At 47.0% G+C, this 26,425-nt stretch overlaps 1 protein-coding gene across 10 annotated transcripts in view; it reads right to left on the reverse strand.

The window, feature by feature from the left end:
- LOC106579657 (receptor-type tyrosine-protein phosphatase mu) overlaps positions 1-26,425 on the reverse strand; it is a 283,633-nt gene that overhangs the window by 142,671 nt on the left and 114,537 nt on the right. For all 10 annotated transcript variants that reach the window (XM_082965986.1, XM_014159789.2, XM_014159785.2 and 7 more), the window contains exon 7: positions 23,769-24,062. In XM_082965986.1, the coding sequence (XP_082822112.1) occupies positions 23,769-24,062 (294 nt within the window). The remainder of the gene's footprint in view (positions 1-23,768; positions 24,063-26,425) is intronic.

Here is a 26,425-nt window from a genome sequence, read left to right on the forward strand (position 1 = left end):
GGGAGGGAGGGCAGTAGGGAGGGAGGGGGGGGGGCTGCAGGGTGGGAGGGGGGGCAACAGGGCCTCTGAGCCCAGATTTTATCTGGTGCATCTGTGGCCAGGAGCTAGACGGCTCCTCAAAGACCTTGGCCCTGCTCTGGAGCCCCCGCGGGGAATCTTCACCTTCACATACACATTCTCCCGTGTGCACACAAGAATACAAATGTTTAATAGTTTTCCAAGCTCGTATAAAATCGCTCCCCCTCACTCACTCACACACAGATGCAAACAAAGACATTCACCAGATAGCCAAGCCAGATGACAGCGTCCTACTGATGATAAGAATAGCTGCTGATGTATACTTGATTTGAGGGGTAATCCGTGATTGCATGCTCCTTATTGCCTTGTCGTTTGAAGTCCATCCTTTCCCAACGCATTCCCTTTGCTTATCCAATTACACAAGAGGGAGCATGTACACGAAATGCCAAGTATGAAACATCAGACCGTCTGAAAATTTCATTCAAAGGGGTTTCGAGGAGTGCGTTTTTTCAAAGGTTTCCTTTGATGAACACGGTTTACATGACAGAAAAAAAACAGACAGAAAAATGTCCCCTTCAAACACAGGAAACTTGAGAGTATCCATGTAATGTACTGTGTGGAAACACTATTCTATTGTCTAAAGAATGTTCAACTGAACAACACTGAGGTTGAGTTAACAGCCCCATTATGGTATAACAACTGGACTGGGATCCTTACCATTCAAACTATGGGGTTAAAGCTTTTAGATTAAGTAGAAATAACAGTCTATTTTCTAATGATCGTAAAGGAGGCTAAACACACACACACACACACACACACACTCATTGGAGGCACATTCTCCACACCAATTACCCCGCTCTACTCTCGCTGTGGGTTGCCTGGCGAGCTTAGGCTGTTTACGGTGTGTGTGTGTGCGCGTTTGTAGGGGTGATGTTCAGGGGTAATAGCCTACTGTAAGAAATCCTGGCCATAGTCACAGCTCGGGAAAAAACACAACCCTGGTGGGACCCACACGACCCTGGTGGGACCCACACGACCCTGGTGGGACACACACGACCCTGGTGGGACACACACGACCCTGGTGGGACCCACACGACCCTGGTGGGACCCACACGACCCTGGTGGGACCCACACGACCCTGGTGGGACACACACGACCCTGGTGGGACACACACGACCCTGGTGGGACATTACTCCTCTACCTCCTTGTGCTCGTCACCATTCCAGACAACAATGTGTTTTTGCTGTGGTAAACACTATTTTACGCTTCAAGGGAGACAATATTGGCCTCTGGGTGTGTAGATCTACCTGCCAAGTGGCTGGAGTGCTATATGTCAAATCAAATCTTATGTCACATGCGCCAAATACAGGTGCAGGTAGACTTTACCGTGAAACGCTTACCTACGAGGCCTTTACGAACAATGCAGGCCCTTCAAGTGTAGATGAGAGGGAAACAATATGGCCATTCCCCTATCCTCTGAGCTGTGGGTCTTTGTCTTCATCCCATTTGAATGTAACTCCATAAACCAGGCAGACTGGATAAACCCAGCTTGGCTTGGCCCTCCCAAAGATGAGCTGGGGTGGATGGTTAATGCTCCACAACGGGTTAGGCTGGGTTTTACCGTCACTAAGAGGTAAATTAGAGGTTAAACAGTGACAGCCCCTCTACAGACGTAGGCTGAACTGAAATGAGAGAGACTGAGGGATGCCTGTAGTTATATAGGGACCTTATGGATGAAGACACTGTTGAAAACCAATCCATTCCATTTTCTTTCGGTCCCTCCATTCCTTACTGTCTCTTTTTAGACCCAAATCAGAGGCTTGTTTTATCACGACAGATAATGGCGTGACGTTCTGTGGGCGAAAGTTGAGACGATGAGTTTGACGGCTTTCATTGGGCGTTGGGTATAACAGCCATTGTTACACACGTAGTACGTATGTGAAGGGGATGGAAGGAAGACGGAGAGACAAGGGGAGAAAGAGCAGGAAATTGCATTGCCTATTCAATAGGCCAATAAGATTAGACACGGAGAGAGAGAGAGAATTACCATAGAAATGATGTTTCAAGCAGAAAATGACAGAGGTCCTACTCAGAAACCAAACTGATTGTGTTTGGGGCCGCAGAGAGAAAACTGCGGTGAAAAGAACAATAAAACCATATTATATTGTTCCGTTAATGAAACATACGGCTTAAAAAAAACCTGTCTACTGTGTATATACAGTACATGTGGACCATTGCAGTTGTAAAAACTGGTTTCTCATTTTGCCACGGTAAAATGAGAAACCGCTCCACTTCCTGATTGGGTCACCTGATCCAGGTGAGTTATGATGGAATACATGACAGATACAGGTGGATTTTCATAACAGGAGATGGTGTAGTATAATTGTTGGTTTTCTGTAACAGTCTGTGCCTACAGAATATGGTGAGAACGCTCTTATTTCCACACTGCTGCAACAGATACCTCCCTATGGAGGAACACTGCTAACCTTTAAAGTCCCAAACACTAGGCACTGATTACATTTGCTATGAGAAAAGCAATCTTGGGAAGCCATTGACACATTGCAGATTGATTGGAGACAGTAAGTTGTAAGGACCTAGAGACAGTCAGTCCTGGTCGGTGGACACATTGCAGATTGATTGGAGACAGTAAGTTGTAAGGACCTAGAGACAGTCAGTCCTGGTCGGTGGACACATTGCAGATTGATTGGAGACAGTAAGTTGTAAGGACCTAGAGACAGTCAGTCCTGGTCGGTGGACACATTGCAGATTGATTTGAGACAGTAAGTTGTAAGGACCTAGAGACAGTCAGTCCTGGTCGGTGGACACATTGCAGATTGATTGGAGACAGTAAGTTGTAAGGACCTAGAGACAGTCAGTCCTGGTCGGTGGACACATTGCAGATTGATTGGAGACAGTAAGTTGTAAGGACCTAGAGACAGTCAGTCCTGGTCGGTGGACACATTGCAGATTGATTGGAGACAGTAAGTTGTAAGGACCTAGAGACAGTCAGTCCTGGTCGGTGGACACATTGCAGATTGATTTGAGACAGTAAGTTGTAAGGACCTAGAGACAGTCAGTCCTGGTCGGTGGACACATTGCAGATTGATTGGAGACAGTAAGTTGTAAGGACCTAGAGACAGTCAGTCCTGGTCGGTGGACACATTGCAGATTGATTGGAGACAGTAAGTTGTAAGGACCTACAGACAGTCAGTCCTGGTCGGTGGACACATTGCAGATTGATTGGAGACAGTAAGTTGTAAGGACCTAGAGACAGTCAGTCCTGGTCGGTGGACACATTGCAGATTGATTGGAGACAGTAAGTTGTAAGGACCTACAGACAGTCAGTCCTGGTTTCCCCCTCATCCTCAATTCAATAGCTATTTTTCTACAAAGTGCGGACTGTAATAAGCAGTGGGCAGAAGCGCTAATGGCTAAGATGTTAACAGTTTGCTGACTTGTGGATATTGTGCCTGCCGAGCGAGGCATTATAGTAGGGACACAATGAGGGGTGCAACTGCCAGTGTTATCAGTGGGTGGATTACGGTGTTTGCAGCAGAGCGGGATGGGAGATCGGTCGGTACAGTAATAGAGATGTCACATTGCTTTATGACCCAATAATGGAGGGAGGCTCGCACTAACAGCAATCTGTCTGGTTTGGGCTTATCTTGCAGGAAAATGACAAAGAGGTGGTGGTAAATGTGTTCCCTTGCACGTTTGTGGGATTCCTTCTGCACCATCAGCAAATGAAACTCGTGCTGAGAAAATTCAACGTGCTGCCTGAGTCAATATGGTTGTGTATTGTGGGGTTAATGTTTTTTTTTCTTCCATGAGAACAGGGCCGGGGAACGGCTGCAGACTGGCAGAATGTTGTTCTCATGAGAACAGGGCCGGGGAACAGCTGCAGACTGGCAGAATGTTGTTCTCATGAGAACAGGGCCGGGGAACGGCTGCAGACTGGCAGAATGTTGTTCTCATGAGAACAGGGCCGGGGAACGGCTGCAGACTGGCAGAATGTTGTTCTCATGAGAACAGGGCCGGGGAACGGCTGCAGACTGGCAGAATGTTGTTCTCATGAGAACAGGGCCGGGGACCGGCTGAAGACTGGCAGAATGTTGTTCTCATGAGAACAGGGCCGGGGAACGGCTGCAGACTGGCAGAATGTTGTTCTCATGAGAACAGGGCCGGGGAACGGCTGCAGACTGGCAGAATGTTGTTCTCATGAGAACAGGGCCGGGGAACGGCTGCAGACTGGCAGAATGTTGTTCTCATGAGAACAGGGCCGGGGAACGGCTGCAGACTGGCAGAATGTTGTTCTCATGAGAACAGGGCCGGGGAACGGCTGCAGACTGGCAGAATGTTGTTCTCATGAGAACAGGGCCGGGGAACGGCTGCAGACTGGCAGAATGTTGTTCTCACGAGAACAGGGCCGGGGACCGGCTGCAGACTGGCAGAATGTATTCTATACATCTACAGTACCTCAATGAAGGGAAACTACTTCCAGCAGCCTGATTCAGTGTGTGTGTGTGTGTGTGTGTGTGTGTGTGTTTCTATAAAGTCATGCGGTGAGCAGCAATTTTTCATGTGTCAGGCTGTCAGTGCTGGACTGATCCCTCAGGTGGTGATTGGGGTCAGTGTAGCACACTGGGGAGGGATGTGCGCTTTGCTCGATCACCATGAATCTACCCACACACACACACACACACACACCTCTCTGTGCTGTCGCCTTCCGCTGGCAGCTGTTCCTGCCCGGTAAAGATCAACAACAAAAAAATGGGAACAGAAATTAATGGAGAGAATAATCTGTTTTGCCTCAACGGGGGCAATAGGGGAAGGAGGAAAATGAAATGCAACAAAGAGTGAAGGGCCTGCCCCCCGGTTTGTGAAGGGCCTGCCCCCCGGTACCGGCTCGCCAGGCCGGACAGGTAGCTACTGACCAGCCACTTTTCCCCCTCTGGGCTCTGACACGCACACAATTTCTAAATGTCCTCTTCTCAGCAGCCTCACTGCAAACAGGCCTTGAAACTAGAGCAGTGAACGCACACACAGGCACGCAGAACATCAGCACCCAAAACACATCTCAAAAACACACAATTTATGGCACTCCTTGGTGCTGTAGGTATCAATAGTGGAGGAACTGATAAGAGTGTGAGCTCCTGCATAGTGGGGACTTAAGATGGAGTCACGTGATACCTCTCTATTTCTTAAGTACATTTTTTTATTATCCCCAGGAACAGAGATGTCATTGGTCAAGATGCCTTTTAAGAGTGTGTTTCTACCCCAGTTAGGGAAGCAGGCAGGGAGTCAGGCAGTGCGGCCTATATGAGATTTCATTTGCCTGCTGGAAGGAATGAAGCGCGCGAGAGAGAGAATAGAGGAGGACGAAAGGAGGAGAGGACCATGGTGCCTAAGGGGAAAGGGGAGCGAGGGAACACCTCGCTGGAAGAGAGCTCAGAGGACATCCTGGCTTTCAACTCTCTCCTCTCTCTCCCCCCACCAGTCAACACAACAGGGCTGCCCTAAACTCTTCACACAGAAGGGCCAGTGCACAGAGACAGACACACACTGATAGTGTAGATTTTACCCTAACATATGTAACATACCATATGTCCTATTACAGTAATTTCATGGACTAAAATGCAAGACCACATATAGGCATAGTGGCATCTTGCCACTGGCAGACAGACGAGGCCGAGCAAAACCCTTTCCCAACAATCCCAGTAGTGTTTCAGCGTGGCCCTGCGACATGCCTTAAGAGTCGTCTCGTCTGACAAAAATAAAAAACCCTGACAAGAGAACATGTATTAAAAGCTGTCCAGCGCTCTGCTTTGAGATGTGTTTTCCATGTCCATTGGGCTTTCTAATACCCACTTATAAATATAGACACTGGCATCTCCTTCCCTCTGCTGGCTCCTTCTCTATTTATCTGACATCCCTCCTTCTCCCATTCCTCCACCATTTCCTCTCTCTCTCTCTCTCTGCTCGTGTCCTCCTCCATTTGCACATCAGATTTTCACACTCTGGTCCTCTGAAACCATCTCTTCTCCCTCTTTCCCTCCCTCCCTCTCGCCGTTTGTTTGATCGTCTCCATCAGGGAAAGTAAGAACACTTGAAGCCATGGTCAAACTCTCAGGTGGACCCTACATAGACCTCTTCTACTCACAGCATGACCCAGTGTTTTAACACTCGCTGAAACTATATGAACCAAAATGGCCCCCATTTGTTGTTGCCTGATTCGTGGTCATATCCTCGTGGGTGGGTGTACGTGGTACATTCTCCCTGCTTCAAAAGGCACAGCCTCATTTTACAATGGGTTCTGTAAGTGTGTGTTTGTTCTCAGTTGCATCCTGCCCAGGTGCAGGCCCAGTTTGTGGTACTAAATGGGATTGTCAGTACTTGCCTGGTGCTAGGCTGCCAGGCTGTTTAGGAGTCAGAGAGCTAGGGCACACAGAAGAGTCCAATTGGCGAGGATTAGATGGAACAATGAGACTATGGCATCTCCACACACACACACACACGCAGCGCACACACACACACGCAGCGCACATACACGCAGCGCACATACACACACGCAGCGCACACACACACGCAGCGCACACACACACGCAGCGCACACACACACACACGCAGCGCACACACACAGGCTTGCACGCACAAACACAGTAGGTTATGAAATGAGACTGAGAATTGCACTTCTGAAGCAGTCAGAACACAGAGATGAAAAGGGCAATTTAGACAGTGTATCATCTGAGCCAGTGACAATCCTAAAGGCACCCCACACTGAGCCCAAGTCTTAACCGGTGTATGATGGCCAGTCGCATATCTAGAATTCAATGTTTGTGGTAAAAAAAAAAATGCCTAAGACACATGATAAATAATTAATCGTACTAAATAAATCAACAACAAAAAAAAGAGAACTGGAAAAAAATAAACATATTTGAAAATTGTTGTGGGATTCAGAGGGATCCAATTTGCATGGGTGATGTTATCAATTTTGTCAGTTTACACAGAGAAGCGCTGTTTTAAGAATGCCTAACAAGCTTGTGGATTAACGCAAAGAGACAGACTTGCAGTAAGCGAGAAAAAGGGATTTTTTTCCTCCATAAATTTACGTTCCTTCTAATCTCTTTAGGTTCTTTGCTGTTTATCACATTGAAAACATGTGTACGCTGTGCACACGCTAATACACGCAAACAACCTACCAGAGTTCTTTGCAAAACATCCTCTTCGCTCCACGTCCTTGAGAATCACACAATAAGCCACACTCCTTTCAACTTCAACACCATAGTAACAATACACCCCCCCCCCCCACCACAACCTTCCCTAACCCTAAAGGAATGCCATTTTCCACAGGCTGACAGAAGGGTCTCAACTCAAAGTAGACAACCTTGCTAATTCAATAAGCCACTCATGGAGGAAGGTCTATGTTGAAGCATGAGGGGAAGCTGATGGAAAGCATTAGGCTCACCTGAGTAGCTAGTCGCTAGGATACTTAGCCTGGAGTGCTATAAAGGCCTGTCAGGGGCATCACTCACACCGACGAACATTAAATAGGAAGCCATCTTCAGGGCGATTTCCTTAGCCTGGTGACATGGCAGCCGGCAGTTTTTGATCTTGGCTTGACGAGAAAATGCGGGGTGGGAAGTGTGTGTGTGTGTGTGTGTGTGTGTGTGTGTGTGTGTGTGTGGGGGGGGGGGGGTTAGGGTTAGATAGGTGGCAGGTGCACATTGATGAGGAAAGCGTGATCTAATCCTAAGTAGTAATCAACATATCAACATGTCAAATTAGACATTTCTATTGGGCTTGTTCTAGCAATCCTCTCCAACTCATTAAAAGCAGAAAGAAACCCAGAGGGTGTTTGTATTACGGCAGTTATGTCAGATGTTAAGTGGTCAACAGAGGCAGCGGTAGCCAGAGGGGCTAGTCAGTTGCAGGTATGCAGGTATTCGTGGTTGTGTGGTATGTGTGTTGGTTGAATGCACTGGGTCCTGACCCCAGAGTAGTTGATTTACATTTTTACGTCATTTAGCAGACGCTCTTATCCAGAGCGACTTACAGTAGTGAATGCATACATTTCATACAATTTCATAATTTTTTTTTTTTTTTTTTTTTTTTTTGCTGGCCCCCCGTGGGAATCGAACCCACAACCCTGGTGTTGCAAACACCACGCTCTACCAACTGAGCTACAGGGAAGGGGAACTAGCCTGGGCATGTCCTGACAGACGTCCCAGTCTGCTCCAGCATCAGGCATCTCCTCTATCTAACCAACGCTGTTACAGAAGGAAGATTGCCTGTCTTATCGTTCATATATTCCCCTTTCAGTAGCTAGCTTTCCATCCAATTGGTGACAGATGTGAATATTCTAAAATCTGCATTACAAACAATATGCGCATTTTCCCATCAGAGATGTGTTTTCATCAAATTGACTTGTTGCAGATAAAAGGTTGTATGTGATGACGTAGTGCACATTAAAATATACTGCTCAAAAAAATAAAGGGAACACTTAAACAACACATCCTAGATCTGAATGAAAGAAATAATCTTATTAAATGCTTTTTTCTTTACATAGTTGAATGTGCTGACAACAAAATCACACAAAAATAATCAATGGAAATCCAATTTATCAACCCATGGAGGTCTGGATTTGGAGTCACACTCAAAATTAAAGTGGAAAACCACACTACAGGCTGATCCAACTTTGATGTAATGTCCTTAAAACAAGTGAAAATGAGGCTCAGTAGTGTGTGTGGCCTCCACGTGCCTGTATGACCTCCCTACAATGCCTGGGCATGCTCCTGATGAGGTGGCGGATGGTCTCCTGAGGGATCTCCTCCCAGACCTGGACTAAAGCATCCGCCAACTCCTGGACAGTCTGTGGTGCAACGTGGCGTTGGTGGATGGAGCGAGACATGATGTCCCAGATGTGCTCAATTGGATTCAGGTCTGGGGAACGGGTGGGCCAGTCCATAGCATCAATGCCTTCCTCTTGCAGGAACTGCTGACACACTCCAGCCACATGAGGTCTAGCATCGTCTTGCATTAGGAGGAACCCAGGGCCAACCGCACCAGCATATGGTCTCACAAGGGGTCTGAGGATCTCATCTCGGTACCTAATGGCAGTCAGGCTACCTCTGGCGAGCACATGGAGGGCTGTGCGGCCCCCTAAAAAAATGCCACCACACACCATGACTGACCCACCGCCAAACCGGTCATGCTGGAGGATGTTGCAGGCAGCAGAACGTTCTCCACGGCGTCTCCAGACTCTGTCACGTCTGTCACATGTGCTCAGTGTGAACCTGCTTTCATCTGTGAAGAGCACAGGGTGCCAGTGGCGAATTTGCCAATCTTGGTGTTCTTTGGCAAATGCCAAACGTCCTGCACGGTGTTGGGCTGTAAGCACAACCCCCACCTGTGGACGTCGGGCCCTCATACCACCCTCATGGAGTCTGTTTCTGACCGTTTGAGCAGACACATGCACATTTGTGGCCTGCTGGAGGTCATTTTGCAGGGCTCTGGCAGTGCTTCTCCTGCTCCTCCTTGCACAAAGGTGTAGGTAGCGGTCCTGCTGCTGGGTTGTTGCCCTCCTACGGCCTCCTCCACGTCTCCTGATGTACTGGCCTGTCTCCTGGTAGCGCCTCCATGCTCTGGACACTACGCTGACAGACACAGCAAACCTTCTTGCCACAGCTTGCATTGATGTGCCATCCTGGATGAGCTGCACTACCTGAGCCACTTGTGTGGGTTGTAGACTCCGTCTCATGCTACCACTAGAGTGAAAGCACCGCCAGCATTCAAAAGTGACCAAAACATCAGCCAGGAAGCGTAGGAACTGAGAAGTGGTCTGTGGCCACCACCTGCAGAACCACTCCTTTATTGGGGGTGTCTTGCTAATTGCCTATAATTTCCACCTGTTGTCTATTCCATTTGCACAACAGCATGTGAAATTTATTGTCAATCAGTGTTGCTTCCTAAGTGGACAGTTTGATTTCACAGAATTGTGATTGACTTGGAGTTACATTGTGTTGTTTAAGTGTTCCCTTTATTTTTTTGAGCAGTGTATATTTTTCAGTTAAATTGGGTCCATCGCATTTTCAAGTCTACTGATGGGTTTCTCACAAAAATGTTTAGCTTTTTATACCGAGTGAGCCCACTCTGGTATGTGTGTATGCGAGTGAGCCCACTCTGGTATGTGTGTATGCGAGTGAGCCCACTCTGGTATGTGTGTATGCGAGTGAGCCCACTCTGGTATGTGTGTATGCGAGTGAGCCCACTCTGGTATGTGTGTATGCGAGTGAGCCCACTCTGGTATGTGTGTATGCGAGTGAGCCCACTCTGGTATGTGTGTATGCGAGTGAGCCCACTCTGGTATGTGTGTATGCGAGTGAGCCCACTCTGGTATGTGTGTATGCGAGTGAGCCCACTCTGGTATGTGTGTATGCGAGTGAGCCCACTCTGGTATGTGTGTATGCGAGTGAGCCCACTCTGGTATGTGTGTATGCGAGTGAGCCCACTCTGGTATGTGTGTATGCGAGTGAGCCCACTCTGGTATGTGTGTATGCGAGTGAGCCCACTCTGGTATGTGTGTATGCGAGTGAGCCCACTCTGGTATGTGTGTATGCGAGTGAGCCCACTCTGGTATGTGTGTATGCGAGTGAGCCCACTCTGGTATGTGTGTATGCGAGTGAGCCCACTCTGGTATGTGTGTAGCGAGTGAGCCCACTCTGGTATGTGTGTAGCGAGTGAGCCCACTCTGGTATGTGTGTAGCGAGTGAGCCCACTCTGGTATGTGTGTAGCGAGTGAGCCCACTCTGGTATGTGTGTAGCGAGTGAGCCCACTCTGGTATGTGTATAGCGAGTGAGCCCACTCTGGTATGTGTATAGCGAGTGAGCCCACTCTGGTATGTGTATAGCGAGTGAGCCCACTCTGGTATGTGTAAAGCGAGTGAGCCCACTCTGGTATGTGTATAGCGAGTGAGCCCACTCTGGTATGTGTATAGCGAGTGAGCCCACTCTGGTATGTGTATAGCGAGTGAGCCCACTCTGGTATGTGTATAGCAGTGAGCCCACTCTGGTATGTGTATAGCAGTGAGCCCACTCTGGTATGTGTATAGGTGTGAGCCCACTCTGGTATGTGTATAGGAGTGAGCCCACTCTGGTCTTGGTGCCTGTGTTCTAGTCAACAGCTGGCAGATACAGTGTGGGTATAGCATACATGATGAGATCCTTACGGACAAAAGAGCAAGATATTATTTATTTGTCAAACAGCAGCCAAGCATCGATGATCAATGTCACGAGAATAAACCCTTCAATACTTATTGGTAAGGAGCATCAAGCTCATACCGTGCACTTTCACCACCCTGTGAAGTTCATCATAACTTATTTCATCTGTGAGCTAATAAACTGCTTTCCCAACGAGTTGTAGCGGGAGGACCACACAACACCATGCGACTCCAAATGTACTTTGATATGATGGTTATTATATCAATATTTGCACATAAAAGCATTTCACTGACATTTCTCGCATAATTAAATTTACCGACCAAAAGATCCCACCTTGTGTAGCATATTTGTTTTGTCGACATTTGGAAAGTTTACCATCAAATTTCCATCACCCACACTTCCCCCACCCTACACATTTTGATGTTTACATTTTAGTCATTTAGCAGACACACTTATCTAGAGCGACTTACAGTAGTGAGTGCATACATTTGTTTGTACTGGTCCCCCGTAGGAATGGAACCCACAACCCTGGTGTTGCAAGCACCATGCTCTACCAACTGAACCACACGGGACCTCACCTACCCATGTCACCCGCACTTCCCCCACCTCTTTTTCCTTCCCATGTTCTCCTCCTTTCTCCCCCATCTAGTTTACTCTCATCTTCTCCCCATTCTACATCTTCCTCAAGTTAAAGTCTCTCACTCGCTCTACTTCGCCACCATTTTAAATCCAGTCACCCCTATGTGAGGTAATTGCCTATAAAGATGAGATTGACTAAAGCACAGCAGATGCACCTCAATAGTTAAGGTCATCTGCATGTTAGGATGACTTGGCTTGTCCTATCTGTCCCAGCACTAAAACTTGGCTCTTCTGGATAGGGTCCACTAAGAGATCTCTCTTCTCTGCTAACGACCAAGATTGAAAAACTGGGCAAAACACAATGTCTGTCCATGATTGATTTACTCCTGAGGAGGTTGTTGATAAACTATTGCACCTGTTTAATTAGCGGGATAATTGTGTGCTGTTTGTTTGTAGCCCAGAGGGGTGCCTTGCGAATAGCGCTAATGTTTCCTTCGCTCCATTAAAGGAGAAGCTCCAGCCCCCCCGCCCCTGGTGGGATGTGGTACGCGCCAAGACAATGCTTCAGGTGCAGCCTGGACTTCTGGCTCCTCTGCTTACCCAGCGCTATGTGAGGAGATGAATGGGGGGTAAACAACGCCACACGGCGCGCTAATGAATTTAGCATTAGCCACCTAATGAGATAGCAGCTAATGTAGCCTCCAAACAAGCAGCAGCCCCTCCAGTTAAGAGCAGCTAGCCGTGAGACGCCTCAGAAAACAGCGGGGGAGTTTCTCTACCTTAGATGCTGATGATTAAGTAGCACTGTGTTTGACTGGAATTGAATAAAAATAGGCATAAAACGTGGCTCTTTCGGATAGGAAACAATAACTGAAAATCTGAATGGGAGGCTGATCTAATTGTTTTTGTATGAAAATCTATAATGAATAGTGATATGTCTAATGGTATTGGTCAGGAGGTGTGGAGTGAAGAATCAATTCAGAATTCCTCTAACGAAAATAGTCACTGATTGAAAATGTAATTTGATTGAAATTGAGCTGCTTTGTCAGGGCGACTTCAGCTCAATTAAAAACAGCAGAACTGCTCTGAGAACAGTGATTATAGAGGGGGTACAAGCCAGGGAACAACCCTCCTTTGAAACCCATAGCAGCTCAGAGGTGGTCAGGTCCTTCAGATAGATACACTGTTCATCCACCACAAGACAGGAGTGATTTTGAGATGAAAAATGTAGAGCCATCAATAACCCGTGTCACCCCTGGGTCAGTCCGCCTCTCTCTCTGTGGGTCAGTCCGCCTCTCTCTCTGTGGGTCAGTCCGCCTCTCTCTCTGTGGGTCAGTCCGCCTCTCTCTCTGTGGGTCAGTCCGCCTCCCCCTCTCTGGGTCAGTCCGCCTCCCCCTCTCTGGGTCAGTCCGCCTCCCCCTCTCTGGGTCAGTCCGCCTCCCCCTCTCTGGGTCAGTCCGCCTCCCCCTCTCTGGGTCAGTCCGCCTCCCCCTCTCTGGGTCAGTCCGCCTCGCACACAGCCAGGAAGCAATATGCCTCCTCCCCAATCCCAACAGAACTGACACTGAAAACATGTGATGTCTCATCAAACGGTTACCAAACCACAGAGACAAATACGATTTCCATCATATATACCTACCAAGCCTCACATACCAAGCTCTAAACATATCCAGCACCACTACTCATGACCATGACAGTCTAGATCTAGAATAGACAATACTGCATATGTATGCTGATAGATCGTGTGTTAAAAGCCAGCGGTATGCATTTACAGTGAAGCACTGGTCACCCAGAGCTCCTGCTACAGGGAGAGCGGAGACAGGACCCACTGGTCACCCAGAGCTCCTGCTACAGGGAGAGCGGAGACAGGACCCACTGGTCACCCAGAGCTCCTGCTACAGGGAGAGCGGAGACAGGACCCACTGGTCACCCAGAGCTCCTGCTACAGGGAGAGCGGAGACAGGACCCACTGGTCACCCAGAGCTCCTGCTACAGGGAGAGCGGAGACAGGACCCACTGTGCAAAAAACTGGTCGAATCAAAGTTGTTTCCACATCATTTAAATCGGCAAAAATCTATGTGATAAGGTTGAATCAACACAGAAAACTGATTGGATTTGCAAAACGTAATCAACATACGGGCATCAACATAGAGAGGCGGACTGACCCAGGGGTGACACGGGTTATTGATAGCCCTACATTTTTCATCTCTTTTTATTTACCCAACGTTTAACCTAAATCCAATGACATGGTGACATTTTAGGTCGGTTTCACGTTGAAGTCACATTAGTTGACAACTCAAACAAAAGTAAATCAAAACTAGACATTGAACTGACGTCTGTGCCCAGTGAGCAAATTCCTTTCCTCTCCTGCAGACAACATGGGCTCTCTCACATTTCTGTCATGGCCTTTCAATTTCCTGTTGATTCAAACTCACTATTCCAGAGGGCTTACTCTGCTCCATGACTCCCAGTAGTCACCCAGGCCCAGACCCAGGCCCAGACCCAGGGGGAAATAAAGCGGTGTGTGTGGAGGGTGGACGGCCAGACAGACTGTTAAAGCCCCTAAGGCCAGATGGGTGGAACGTGAGATCCATCCATGAGAATGTAACTCAGACATTCGCATGGATCACATTAGTATGTTGAGTATGACCGTGTAGTTTTTGACAGTAAATACAAGTTTATTTCAATTTGTAGTATGTACCTACTATCTAACGGCTACTATCTAACGGCTAGTACTTCCGGCGCCGACAAAGATGGCCGCCTCGCTTCGCGTTCCTAGGAAACTATGCAGTATTTTGCTTTTTTACGTGTTATTTCTTATATTGTTATCCCAGGTAATCTTAGGTTTTACTACATACAGTCGGGAGGAACTATTGGATATAAGAGCAACGTCAACTCACCAACATTACAACCAGAAATACGACTTTCCCGAAGCGGATCCTCTGTTTGGCCCACCACCCAGGACAATGGATCAGATCCCAGCCAGCGAGCCAAAACAACGGCGCCGCAGAAGAAGGGGCAGACGGAGCGGTCTTCTGGTCAGGCTCCATAGACGGGCACATCGCGCACCGCTCCCGAGCATACTACTCGCCAATGTCCAGCCTCTTGACAACAAGGTAGACGAAATCCGAGCAAGGGTAGCATTCCAGAGAGACATCCGAGACGGTAACGTTCTTTGTTTCACGGAAACATGGCTCACTCGAGACACGCTATCTGAGTCGGTACAGCCACCTGGTTCCTTCATGCATCGCGCCGACAGAAACAAGCATCTCTCTGGTAAGAAGAAGGGTGGGGGTGTATGCCTTATGATTAACGAGACGTGGTGTGATCATAACAACATACAGGAACTCAAGTCATTTTGTTCACCTGACTTAGAATTCCTCACTATCAAATGCCGACCGCATTATCTACCAAGAAAATTCTCTTCGATTATAATCACAGCCGTGTATATCCCCACCCAAGCAGACACATCGACGGCCCTGAAAGAACTTCATTGGACTCTATGTAAACTGGAAACCACATATCCTGAGGCTGCATTTATTGTAGCCGGGGATTTTAACAAGGTTAATCTGAAAACAAGGCTCCCCAAATTCTATCAGCATATCGGTTGTGCTACCAGGGCGGGCAAAACCCTAGACCACTGTTATTCTAACTTCCGCGGCGCATATAAGGCCCTCCCCCCCCCTTTGGAAAAACTGACCACGACTCCATTTTGTTGCTCCCAGCCTATAGACAGAAGCTAAAACAGGAAGCTCCCGCCCTCAGGTCTGTTCAACGCTGGTCCGACCAATCGGATTCCACGCTTCAAGAATGCTTCGATCACGTGAACTGGGATATGTTCCGCATTGCTGCGAACAACAACATTGACGAATATGCTGACTCGGTGTGCGAGTTCATTAACAAGTGCATCGGTGATGTCGTACCAACAGCGTCTATTAAAACATTCCCCAACCATAAACCGTGGATTGATGGCAGCATTCGCACAAAACTGAACGCGCGAACCACTGCTTGTAAACAGGGCAAAGTGACCGGAAACATGACCGAATATTAACAGTGTAGCTATTCCCTCCGCAAGGCAATCAAACAAGCTAAGCGTCAGTATAGAGACTACGCGGAGTCGCAATTCAACAGCTCAGACACAAGAGGTATGTGGCAGGGTCTACAGTAAACCACAGACTACAAAAGAAAAATCAGCCCCGTTGCGGATCACGATGCCTTGCTCCCAGACAGACTAAACAACTGTTTTGCTCGCTTTGAGGACAATACAGTGCTACTAACACGGCCCGCTACCAAAACCTGTGGGCTCTCCTTCACTGCAGCCAATGTGAGTAAAACATTTAAACGTGTTAACTCTCAAGGCTGCAGGCCCAGACGGCATCCCCGGCCGCGTCCTCAGAGCATGCGCAGACCAGCTGGATGGTGTGTTTACAGACATATTCAATCAATCCTTATCCCAGTCTGCTGTCCCCACATGCTTCAAGAAGGCCACCATTGTTCCTGTTCCCAAGAAAGCTAAGGTAACTGAGCTAAATTACTACCGCCCTGTAGCACTCACTTCCGTCATCATGAAGTGCTTTGAGAGACTAGTCAAGGACCATATCACCTCCACCCTACCTGACACCCTAGACCCACTCCAATTTGCTTACCGCCCCAATAGGTCCACAGACGACGCAATCGCCATCACACTGCACACTGCCCTAACCCATCTGGACAAGAGGAATACCTATGTAAAAATGCTGCTCATCGATTACAGCTCAGCATTTAACACCATAGTACCCTTCAAAATCGTCATTAAGCACGAGACCCTGGGTCCCGACCCCGCCCTGTGCAACTGGGTCCTGGACTTCCTGACAGGCCGCCCCCAGGTGGTGAGGGTAGGTAACAACATTCCACCCCGCTGATCCTCAACACTGGGTCCCCACAAGGGTGCGTTCTCAGCCCTCTTCTGTACTCCCTGTTCATCCACGACTGCGTGGCCATGCACGCATCCAACTCAATCATCAAGTTTGCAGACGACACTACAGTGGTAGGCTTGATTACCAACAACGACGAGACGGCCTACAGGGAGGAGGTGAGGGCCCTCGGAGTGTGGTGTCAGGAAAATAACCTCGCACTCAATGTCAACAAAACAAAAGAGATGATCGTGGACTTCAGGAAACAGCAGAGGGAGCAGCCCCCTATCTACATTGACGGGACAGTAGTGGAGAGTTAAGTTCCTCGGCGTACACATCACGGACAAACTGAAATGGTCCACCCACACAGACAGCGTGGTGAAGAAGGCGCAGCAGCGCCTCTTCAACCTCAGGAGGCTGAAGAAACTCGGCTTGTCACCAAAAACACTCACAAACTTTTACAGATGCACAATCGAGAGCATCCTGTCGGGCTGTATCACTGCCTGGTACGGCAACTGCTCCGCCCATAACCGGAAGGCTCTCCAGAGGGTAGTGAGGTCTGCACAACGCATCACCGGGTGCAAACTACCTGCCCTCCAGGACACCTACACCACCCGATGTCACAGGAAGGCCAAAAAGATCATCAAGGACAGCAACCACCCGAGCCACTGCCTGTTCACCCCGCTAACATCCAGAAGGCGAGGTCAGTACAGGTGCATCAAAGCTGGAACCGAGAGACTGAAAAACAGCTTCTATCTCAAGGCCATCAGACTTAAACAGCCATCACTAACATTGAGTGGCTGCTGCCAACATACTGACTCAACTCAAGCCACTTTAATAAAGGGAAAATTGATGTAATCAATTTATCACTTGCCCTTTATATTAGATAATGTTTACATAACCTACATTATTCATCTCATATGTATATACTGTATGCCATACCATCTACTGCATCTTGCCATCTTGATGTAATTAGATGTATCACTAGCCACTTTAAACAATGCCACTTTATATAATGTTTTCATAACCTACATTACTCATCTCATATGTATATACTGTACTCTATACCATCTACTGCATCTTGCCATCCTGATGTAATGTATCACTAGACACCTTAAACAATGCTGCTTTATATGTTTTCATACCCTACAATACTCATCTCATATGTATATACTGTACTCCATACCATCTATTACATCTTGCCTATGCTGTTCGGCCATCACTCATTTATATATTTTTATGTACATATTCGTATTCATTCCTTTACACTTGTGTGTACAAGGAAGTTGTTGTGGAATTGGTAGATTACTTGTTAGATATTACTGCATGGTTGGAACTAGAAGCACAAGCATTTCGTTACACTTGCATTAACACCTGCTAACCATGTGTATGTGACAAATACATCTAACGGCTACCATCTAACGGCTACCATCTAACCATCTAACAGCTACCATCTAACGGCTACCATCTAACCATCTAACGGCTACCATCTAACGGTTACCATCTAACGGCTACCATCTAACCATCTAACGGCTACCATCTAACGGCTACCATCTAACGGCTACCATCTAACGGCTACCATCTAACCATCTAACGGTTACCATCTAACGGCTACCATCTAACCATCTAACGGCTACCATCTAACCATCTAACGGCTACCATCTAACGGTTACCATCTAACGGCTACCATCTAACGGCTACCATCTAACCATCTAACGGTTACCATCTAACGGCTACCATCTAACCATCTAACGGCTACCATCTAACGGCTACCATCTAACGGCTACCATCTAACGGCTACCATCTAACGGCTACCATCTAACGGCTACCATCTCACCATCTAACGGCTACCATCTAACGGTTACCATCTAACGGCTACCATCTAACCATCTAACGGCTACCATCTAACGGCTACCATCTAACGGCTACCATCTCACCATCTAACGGCTACCATCTAACGGCTACCATCTAACGGCTACCATCTAACGGCTACCATCTAACGGCTACCATCTAACGGCTACCATATAACCATCTAACGGCTACCATCTAACCATCTAACGGCTACCATCTAACCATCTAACGGCTACCATCTAACCATCTAACGGCTACCATCTAACCATCTAACGGCTACCATCTAACGGCTACCATCTAACGGCTACCATCTAACGGCTACCATCTAACCATCTAACGGCTACCATCTAACGGCTACCATCTAACGGCTACCATATAACCATCTAACGGCTACCATCTAACGACTACCATCTAACCATCTAACGGCTACCATCTAACGGCTACCATCTAACGGCTACCATCTAACGGCTACCATCTAACGGCTACCATCTAACGGCTACCATCTAACCATCTAACGGCTACCATCTAACGGCTACCATCTAACCATCTAACGGCTACCATCTAACGGCTACCATCTAACGGCTACCATCTAACCATCTAACGGCTACCATCTAACCATCTAACGGCTACCATCTAACCATCTAACGGCTACCATCTAACCATCTAACGGCTACCATCTAACCATCTAACGGCTACCATCTAACCGCTACCATCTAACCGCTACCATCTAACCGCTACCATCTAACGGCTACAATCTAACCATCTAACGGCTACCATCTAACCATCTAACGGCTACCATCTAACCATCTAACGGCTACCATCTAACGGCTACCATCTAACGGCTACCATCTAACCATCTAACGGCTACCATCTAACCATCTAACGGCTACCATCTAACCATCTAACGGCTACCATCTAACGGCTACCATCTAACCATCTAACGGCTACCATCTAACGGCTACCATCTAACCATCTAACGGTTACCATCTAACGGCTACCATCTAACGGTTACCATCTAACGGCTACCATCTAACCATCTAACGGCTACCATCTAACCATCTAACGGCTACCATCTAACGGCTACCATCTAACGGCTACCATCTAACAGCTACCATCTAACGGCTACCATCTAACGGCTACCATCTAACGGCTACCATCTAACCATCTAACCATCTAACGGCTACCATCTAACGGCTACCATCTAACGGCTACCATCTAACGGCTACCATCTAACGGCTACCATCTAACGGCTACCATCTAACGGCTACCATCTAACCATCTAACGGCTACCATCTAACGGCTACCATCTAACCATCTAACGGCTACCATCTAACGGCTACCATCTAACCATCTAACGGCTACCATCTAACCATCTAACGGCTACCATCTAACCATCTAACGGCTACCATCTAACGGCTACCATCTAACAGCTACCATCTAACCATCTAACGGCTACCATCTAACCATCTAACGGCTACCATCTAACGGCTACCATCTAACCATCTAACCATCTAACGGCTACCATCTAACGGCTACCATCTAACCATCTAACGGCTACCATCTAACCATCTAACGGCTACCATCTAACCATCTAACGGCTACCATCTAACCATCTAACGGCTACCATCTAACCATCTAACGGCTACCATCTAACGGCTACCATATAACCATCTAACGGCTACCATCTAACCATCTAACGGCTACCATCTAACGGCTACCATCTAACGGCTAACCATCTAACGGCTACCATCTAACGGCTACCATCTAACGGCTACCATCTAACGGCTACCATCTAACCATCTAACGGCTACCATCTAACGGCTACCATCTAACCATCTAACGGTTACCATCTAACGGCTACCATCTAACCATCTAACCATCTAACGGCTACCATCTAACCGCTACCATCTAACGGCTACCATCTAACCATCTAACGGCTACCATCTAACCATCTAACGGCTACCATGTAACGGCTACCATCTAACCATCTAACGGCTACCATCTAACGGCTACCATCTAACCATCTAACCATCTAACGGCTACCATCTAACCATCTAACGGCTACCATCTAACCATCTAACGGCTACCATCTAACCATCTAACGGCTACCATCTAACCGCTACCATCTAACCATCTAACGGCTACCATCTAACGGCTACCATCTAACCATCTAACCATCTAACGGCTACCATCTAACCATCTAACGGCTACCATCTAACCATCTAACGGCTACCATCTAACCGCTACCATCTAACCATCTAACGGCTACCATCTAACGGCTACCATCTAACGGCTACCATCTAACCATCTAACGGCTAACCATCTAACGGCTACCATCTAACGGCTACCATCTAACGGCTACCATCTAACGGCTACCATCTAACCATCTAACGGCTACCATCTAACGGCTACCATCTAACCATCTAACGGTTACCATCTAACGGCTACCATCTAACCATCTAACCATCTAACGGCTACCATCTAACCGCTACCATCTAACGGCTACCATCTAACGGCTACCATCTAACGGCTACCATCTAACCATCTAACGGCTACCATCTAACCATCTAACGGCTACCATCTAACGGCTACCATCTAACCATCTAACGGCTACCATCTAACGGCTACCATCTAACCATCTAACCATCTAACGGCTACCATCTAACCATCTAACCATCTAACGGCTACCATCTAACCGCTACCATCTAACCATCTAACGGCTACCATCTAACCGCTACCATCTAACCATCTAACGGCTACCATCTAACGGCTACCATCTAACGGCTACCATCTAACCATCTAACGGCTACCATCTAACGGCTACCATCTAACCATCTAACCATCTAACGGCTACCATCTAACCATCTAACGGCTACCATCTAACGGCTACCATCTAACCATCTAACGGCTACCATCTAACGGCTATCATCTAACCATCTAACGGCTACCATCTAACCATCTAACGGCTACCATCTAACCATCTAACGGCTACCATCTAACCATCTAACGGCTACCATCTAACGGCTACCATCTAACCATCTAACGGCTACCATCTAACCATCTAACGGCTACCATCTAACCATCTAACGGCTACCATCTAACGGCTACCATCTAACCATCTAACGGCTACCATCTAACCATCTAACAGCTACCATCTAACCATCTAACGGCTACCATCTAACCATCTAACGGCTACCATCTAACCATCTAACGGCTACCATCTAACCGCTAACATCTAACCATCTAACGGCTACCATCTAACGGCTACCATCTAACCATCTAACGGCTACCATCTAACCGCTAACATCTAACCATCTAACGGCTACCATCTAACGGCTACCATCTAACCATCTAACGGCTACCATCTAACCATCTAACGGCTACCATCTAACGGCTATCATCTAACCATCTAACAGCTACCATCTAACAGCTACTACAGCGGTTCCTCCTTTAAAAATTGGAAGATTACGCTGCGGGATTTAGAGGTAATTTGTGGTTTAGTACGGTACCCTGCGTCACCACTTCATTGCTCCAGACCAGCGCAAGGGGGAGTTAGAGCACTGATTATGCTTTTGGGTCCTACTGTGTCTCTAACTGACAATGAATGGGCGACATAAACCTAAATAGAAACAGATAATTGTGCACGACTTCAGTATTACTTACTAAAACTGTTATTACACTAAGGTTTTTATTATTTTATTTTGTTAGGATTATTTTGCTCTTACTGTAGTAGTGAAGGCCACTCCCGACCAGTCACATTGTACAGCGCCTGAGTGGTGCAACGGTCTAAGACACTGCACTGTGTTGCTACAGATGCTGGTTCAATACCCATGCCGGCCTCGACTGGGAGACCCATGAGATGAGTGTATGTTCTTGGTTTTTCTCCCTCTAAAAACAGAAATAAATCATTCTAAATAACAAACAGGCTTTATATATAAATTAGTGATAATGTCTCACCCCATGATCAAGAATGGCCTTTTTCCTCGCTCATTTTACGTTATTTGACAATGAAATCATCTCCAAAATATTTCAGGGGCATTGCACTAATAATGGCGCTGACTAGGGAAACGTTCCCGCTGTTCTTAGTGCCAGTCTGCACGTTAAAACTATAACAGTGTAAATAATAATGGCATCTTTATGCTTTCATTAATAAAAAAATTCTAAAAATACTCTTTCAAAATGCCGATGTTTATTTAGTTATGGATCCATAACGAATTACTATGGGAATAAATATCACTGAATTACAGAAATATTGGAAGAAAGTTGTCTAATGAAGGTAAACAAATTGTTGCTTACTGGAAATAGTCTTTCAACCATTCGTCATGTTGTACAGCGGCATTATGGCTATTAGCAGGGCTATATTTTGGCCTTTATGGGCGGTGCACAATTGGCCCAGCATTTTGGCCCTCTCCCGCTAAAAACAGAAATACATTTATTGTCCTTTACAAATATTATTTTGGCCTTTTCAGATTACAATCCCTCACTTTCGTTTTTTGAAAACTAAATAACCTACAATATCGTCATATCGTCATATATTATCAAGTTCATGACACAATCATACATAAAGCCAAGTGACACACTCATTCATGGCTTTGGATCAAAATAAATAAGAACCAACATTCTTTCTGATAGTCTTTAATAAACAAATGTTTTGGTTATCCTGGCCTGGACACCATGTACAGTATTATAATAGCCCATTATGGGCTATTTGCAGGACAATATACCTTTACCAACACCTCTCTGTATTTTGCTACTTTGTGGATGGGGGCTCCCGCAGTGCAAAATGTGTTGCTACAGATGCAGGTTCGATACCCGTGTTATTTTTCATTTTGACCCCCCCCCCCCCCTATGTTCAGGGACACATTATTCCATTTCTGTTAGTCATATGTCTGTGGAACTTGTTCAGTTTATGTCTCAGTTGTTGAATCTTATGTTCATACAAATATTTACACATTTCTTGCTGAAAGTTTGCTGAAAATAAACGCAGTTGACAGTCAGAGGACGTTTCTTTTTGTGCTGAGTTTATCTAACCACTAGTATGTAACCACTAGTATGTAACTGTACAACATCGTACTGTATACATGGAAAAAGGGCCTTCTGCCACTCCCATGGTGTGTGTGTGTGTGTGTGTGTGTGTGTGTGTGTGTGTGTGTGTGTGTGTGTGTGTGTGTGTGTGTGTGCGCACGCATCCCTGCACGTCTTGGGACTCACCGGCACACTTGGTCTTGGCCCTCAGGGGAGGTCCTGGGGCCCCCGTTCCTCCATCCAGGGGGCGGGTGAGCAGAACACTGATCTCGTACTCCGTGTCGGGGTCCAGGTGGCCGATCTTGTGCGTGGTCTTGTCCACGGGCTGGTTGTCAATGAGGCTGCCCGCCACCGTGCGGTACTCTACCTCCCGCTCCACGATGGGCCCGTCGCCGTTGATGGAGTTGGCGTTGAGCTGGATCCACAGGTAGGTGGCGCCCACAGCGGTAAGCTGGGGCGGAGCGATGGGCACAGGAGGTTCTGGGGGACAAGAGGAAGAGATGAGCATTAGATAAGAAGTCTTAAATAGTAATTTGAATTGGTGGACAAATACTGTGAGTTTACCTACCAAATGTTTATTCTTTATAATATAATAACTATTTTATCCCCAGAGACACTTTATATTCACTCCCTATGGGCTTTTAGTCATACGGTCCAGGAACTGATATAATGTCAATGTTATATTGCAAAATATCTGTTCTGTTTCTTGAGGATTAATTTTGACTCTGCAATACAAGAGAGATGGCAAAAAGCTCTCTGCGCTAAACCTGCAGTCAACGTAGAGAAACACTAAAACTATGCAAATACTACTGGTTCACTCTGCAAACAGAGCAGAACAGAGAGAATTCTCAATTACACCCAACGTGAGTCTGCAGAGAAATAGAATGCATGTTCGCATGATATCGGCGGCTTAAATCTTAAGTAGGAGCAATTAAGTGATTGTGGTGGCGGTGCCTCACACAAAGCCGGGAGTTCCGGGCTGAGGTGGAGAGCACGGTGAAAAAAGGGGAGATCCGAACCGAGGTAATGAGTTAAACCAATTAATTTCCCGACCTTCGCTGGTAGAACAGCTAACCTGAATCCATTACTCATCACTCCCACCGGTCCTGCTCTCTTTCTCCCGGTGACCTATTTCAACAATCTCCCTCTCCTCTACCCAGCGCTCTCTGTCTTCCTGAAGAGACCTCTGAGGAGGATACATTGTACCAAAGTCAGTCTATCGTGTTCAATCGCCAACAATAAGACAATGAGCCAATTCCTGTCCATTGAGGGTGAATGTTTTTTCTCTGTCAGGGTGTTTTCAGTGCCGTGTCTAAGGAGTGGCTGACCCAACTTCCATGGACGTGTGACGTCAGCGTCTTAGGTCTAAACACAGCCCAGCGTTGGCCTTTGAAGTTTGATATGGCCCCTCTTTCACCCACTGATCTTGCGTGAGTGTCTCACACAAATGGGACTGTCAACCCCCCCACCCACACATACTCAGTGTGTGTGACTTAGCCTATAGTTAGTACTTACCCTGATGATAGCTTGTCCAACAGGCCAGCCAGGTGTCATGGTGAGACCAAGTCTGGCAACTCGGATGCATTTACTACCTGACTAGAAAAGACTTGGATTTCAGTGACTAATGTGAAGATTTGATCTCAGAGAGACTGAACAGTCTAGTTGAGTTATCCAGATTTCCTTTCCTATAACACTGTTCTTTATACAGGAAGTGCATATGAGGAGTGAGGACATACACCTTTAGTTTACTGAATATACAGTATATTAGGATGTTGCTTTCATACAATACATCACGATTTACAGGAGTTCTCCGGTGGGAAGAAAAACAGGACCTCGGAGCGCTTTGTCGCCTTCGGAGGTGTGTGTAGTTCACACACACACACACCATGGCCTCTGATATCGATCAGAACCAGTGAGAACACCAATTACTGGTTAAGTAATGGCTCATCTGTCTTCCTGTCAGCCTGGCCTCATAACGTGTGACTTTTCCGTGAGATGGAAAAGACAGAATGTCTGCCAGGGGCTGTATGTATCAAGTGTTCCACAATAGCAGTGCTGATCTAGGACCATTTGTAACTTTCAGATTGAAATGAATGAGATGGACAAGGGGACCTGATCCTAGATCTTCACTGCCACTATGAGACGCTGTGTGAAATACGGCCCTAAACCTCTGTAATGTGTCCACTGGGGTTGACGTCTGACTCTGGACTGTGTTTTATAGACTTCAGATATATTATACACACTGGAGTCAATGGAAGTGTCATTATTGGAAACCCTCCAAGGAAACTAGGTAACGATATTGAGCTACTGAAAATAGTTCTGTGTTATTGTTGTGGGTCGTGTGGTGGCATCGGTCAAGCTAAATTCTCTCTCATTCTCCCTCTTGATACCCTCCTCCCCCCTCTCTCCCATTCTCTTCCCTCTCACTAGATGGTGTCTGTTCAGTGGCCCCAGGAGTTACCCAGCAGTCTCTGGGCCACTCTCACAGCATGTGACAGACCAGACAGACGTCATGGCCGCCCACTTGTTGACCCTCCCTGCATCTCATACACCTCCCTCTTCCCTTTTCCCTGTTACCACCACTCTATAGGTTTCATACCTGGGTTTACATAGTGTTTCTTTCCTTCCATTGAGCCTGCCTAAAATGCCAGCGGTGTTTGCACTTTAGGTACTATTGTGTTGGTCCCATTGCGGCAGTCACCAGACAAGCACAGGTATTTTTACAAAGACACACATTTGAATACAGGTCTGTTACATTTAGACCAAGGGTAGCTAGGCAACTAGATTCAGCAGCGGGCCGATATTTGTCGGAGCAAGTGGTCGGGTGCCAGGAAATGATTCTA

This window comes from Salmo salar, chromosome 19, assembly GCF_965601325.2.
Source record: "Salmo salar chromosome 19, fSalSal1, whole genome shotgun sequence".
Classification (NCBI taxonomy): Eukaryota; Metazoa; Chordata; class Actinopteri; order Salmoniformes; family Salmonidae; genus Salmo; species Salmo salar.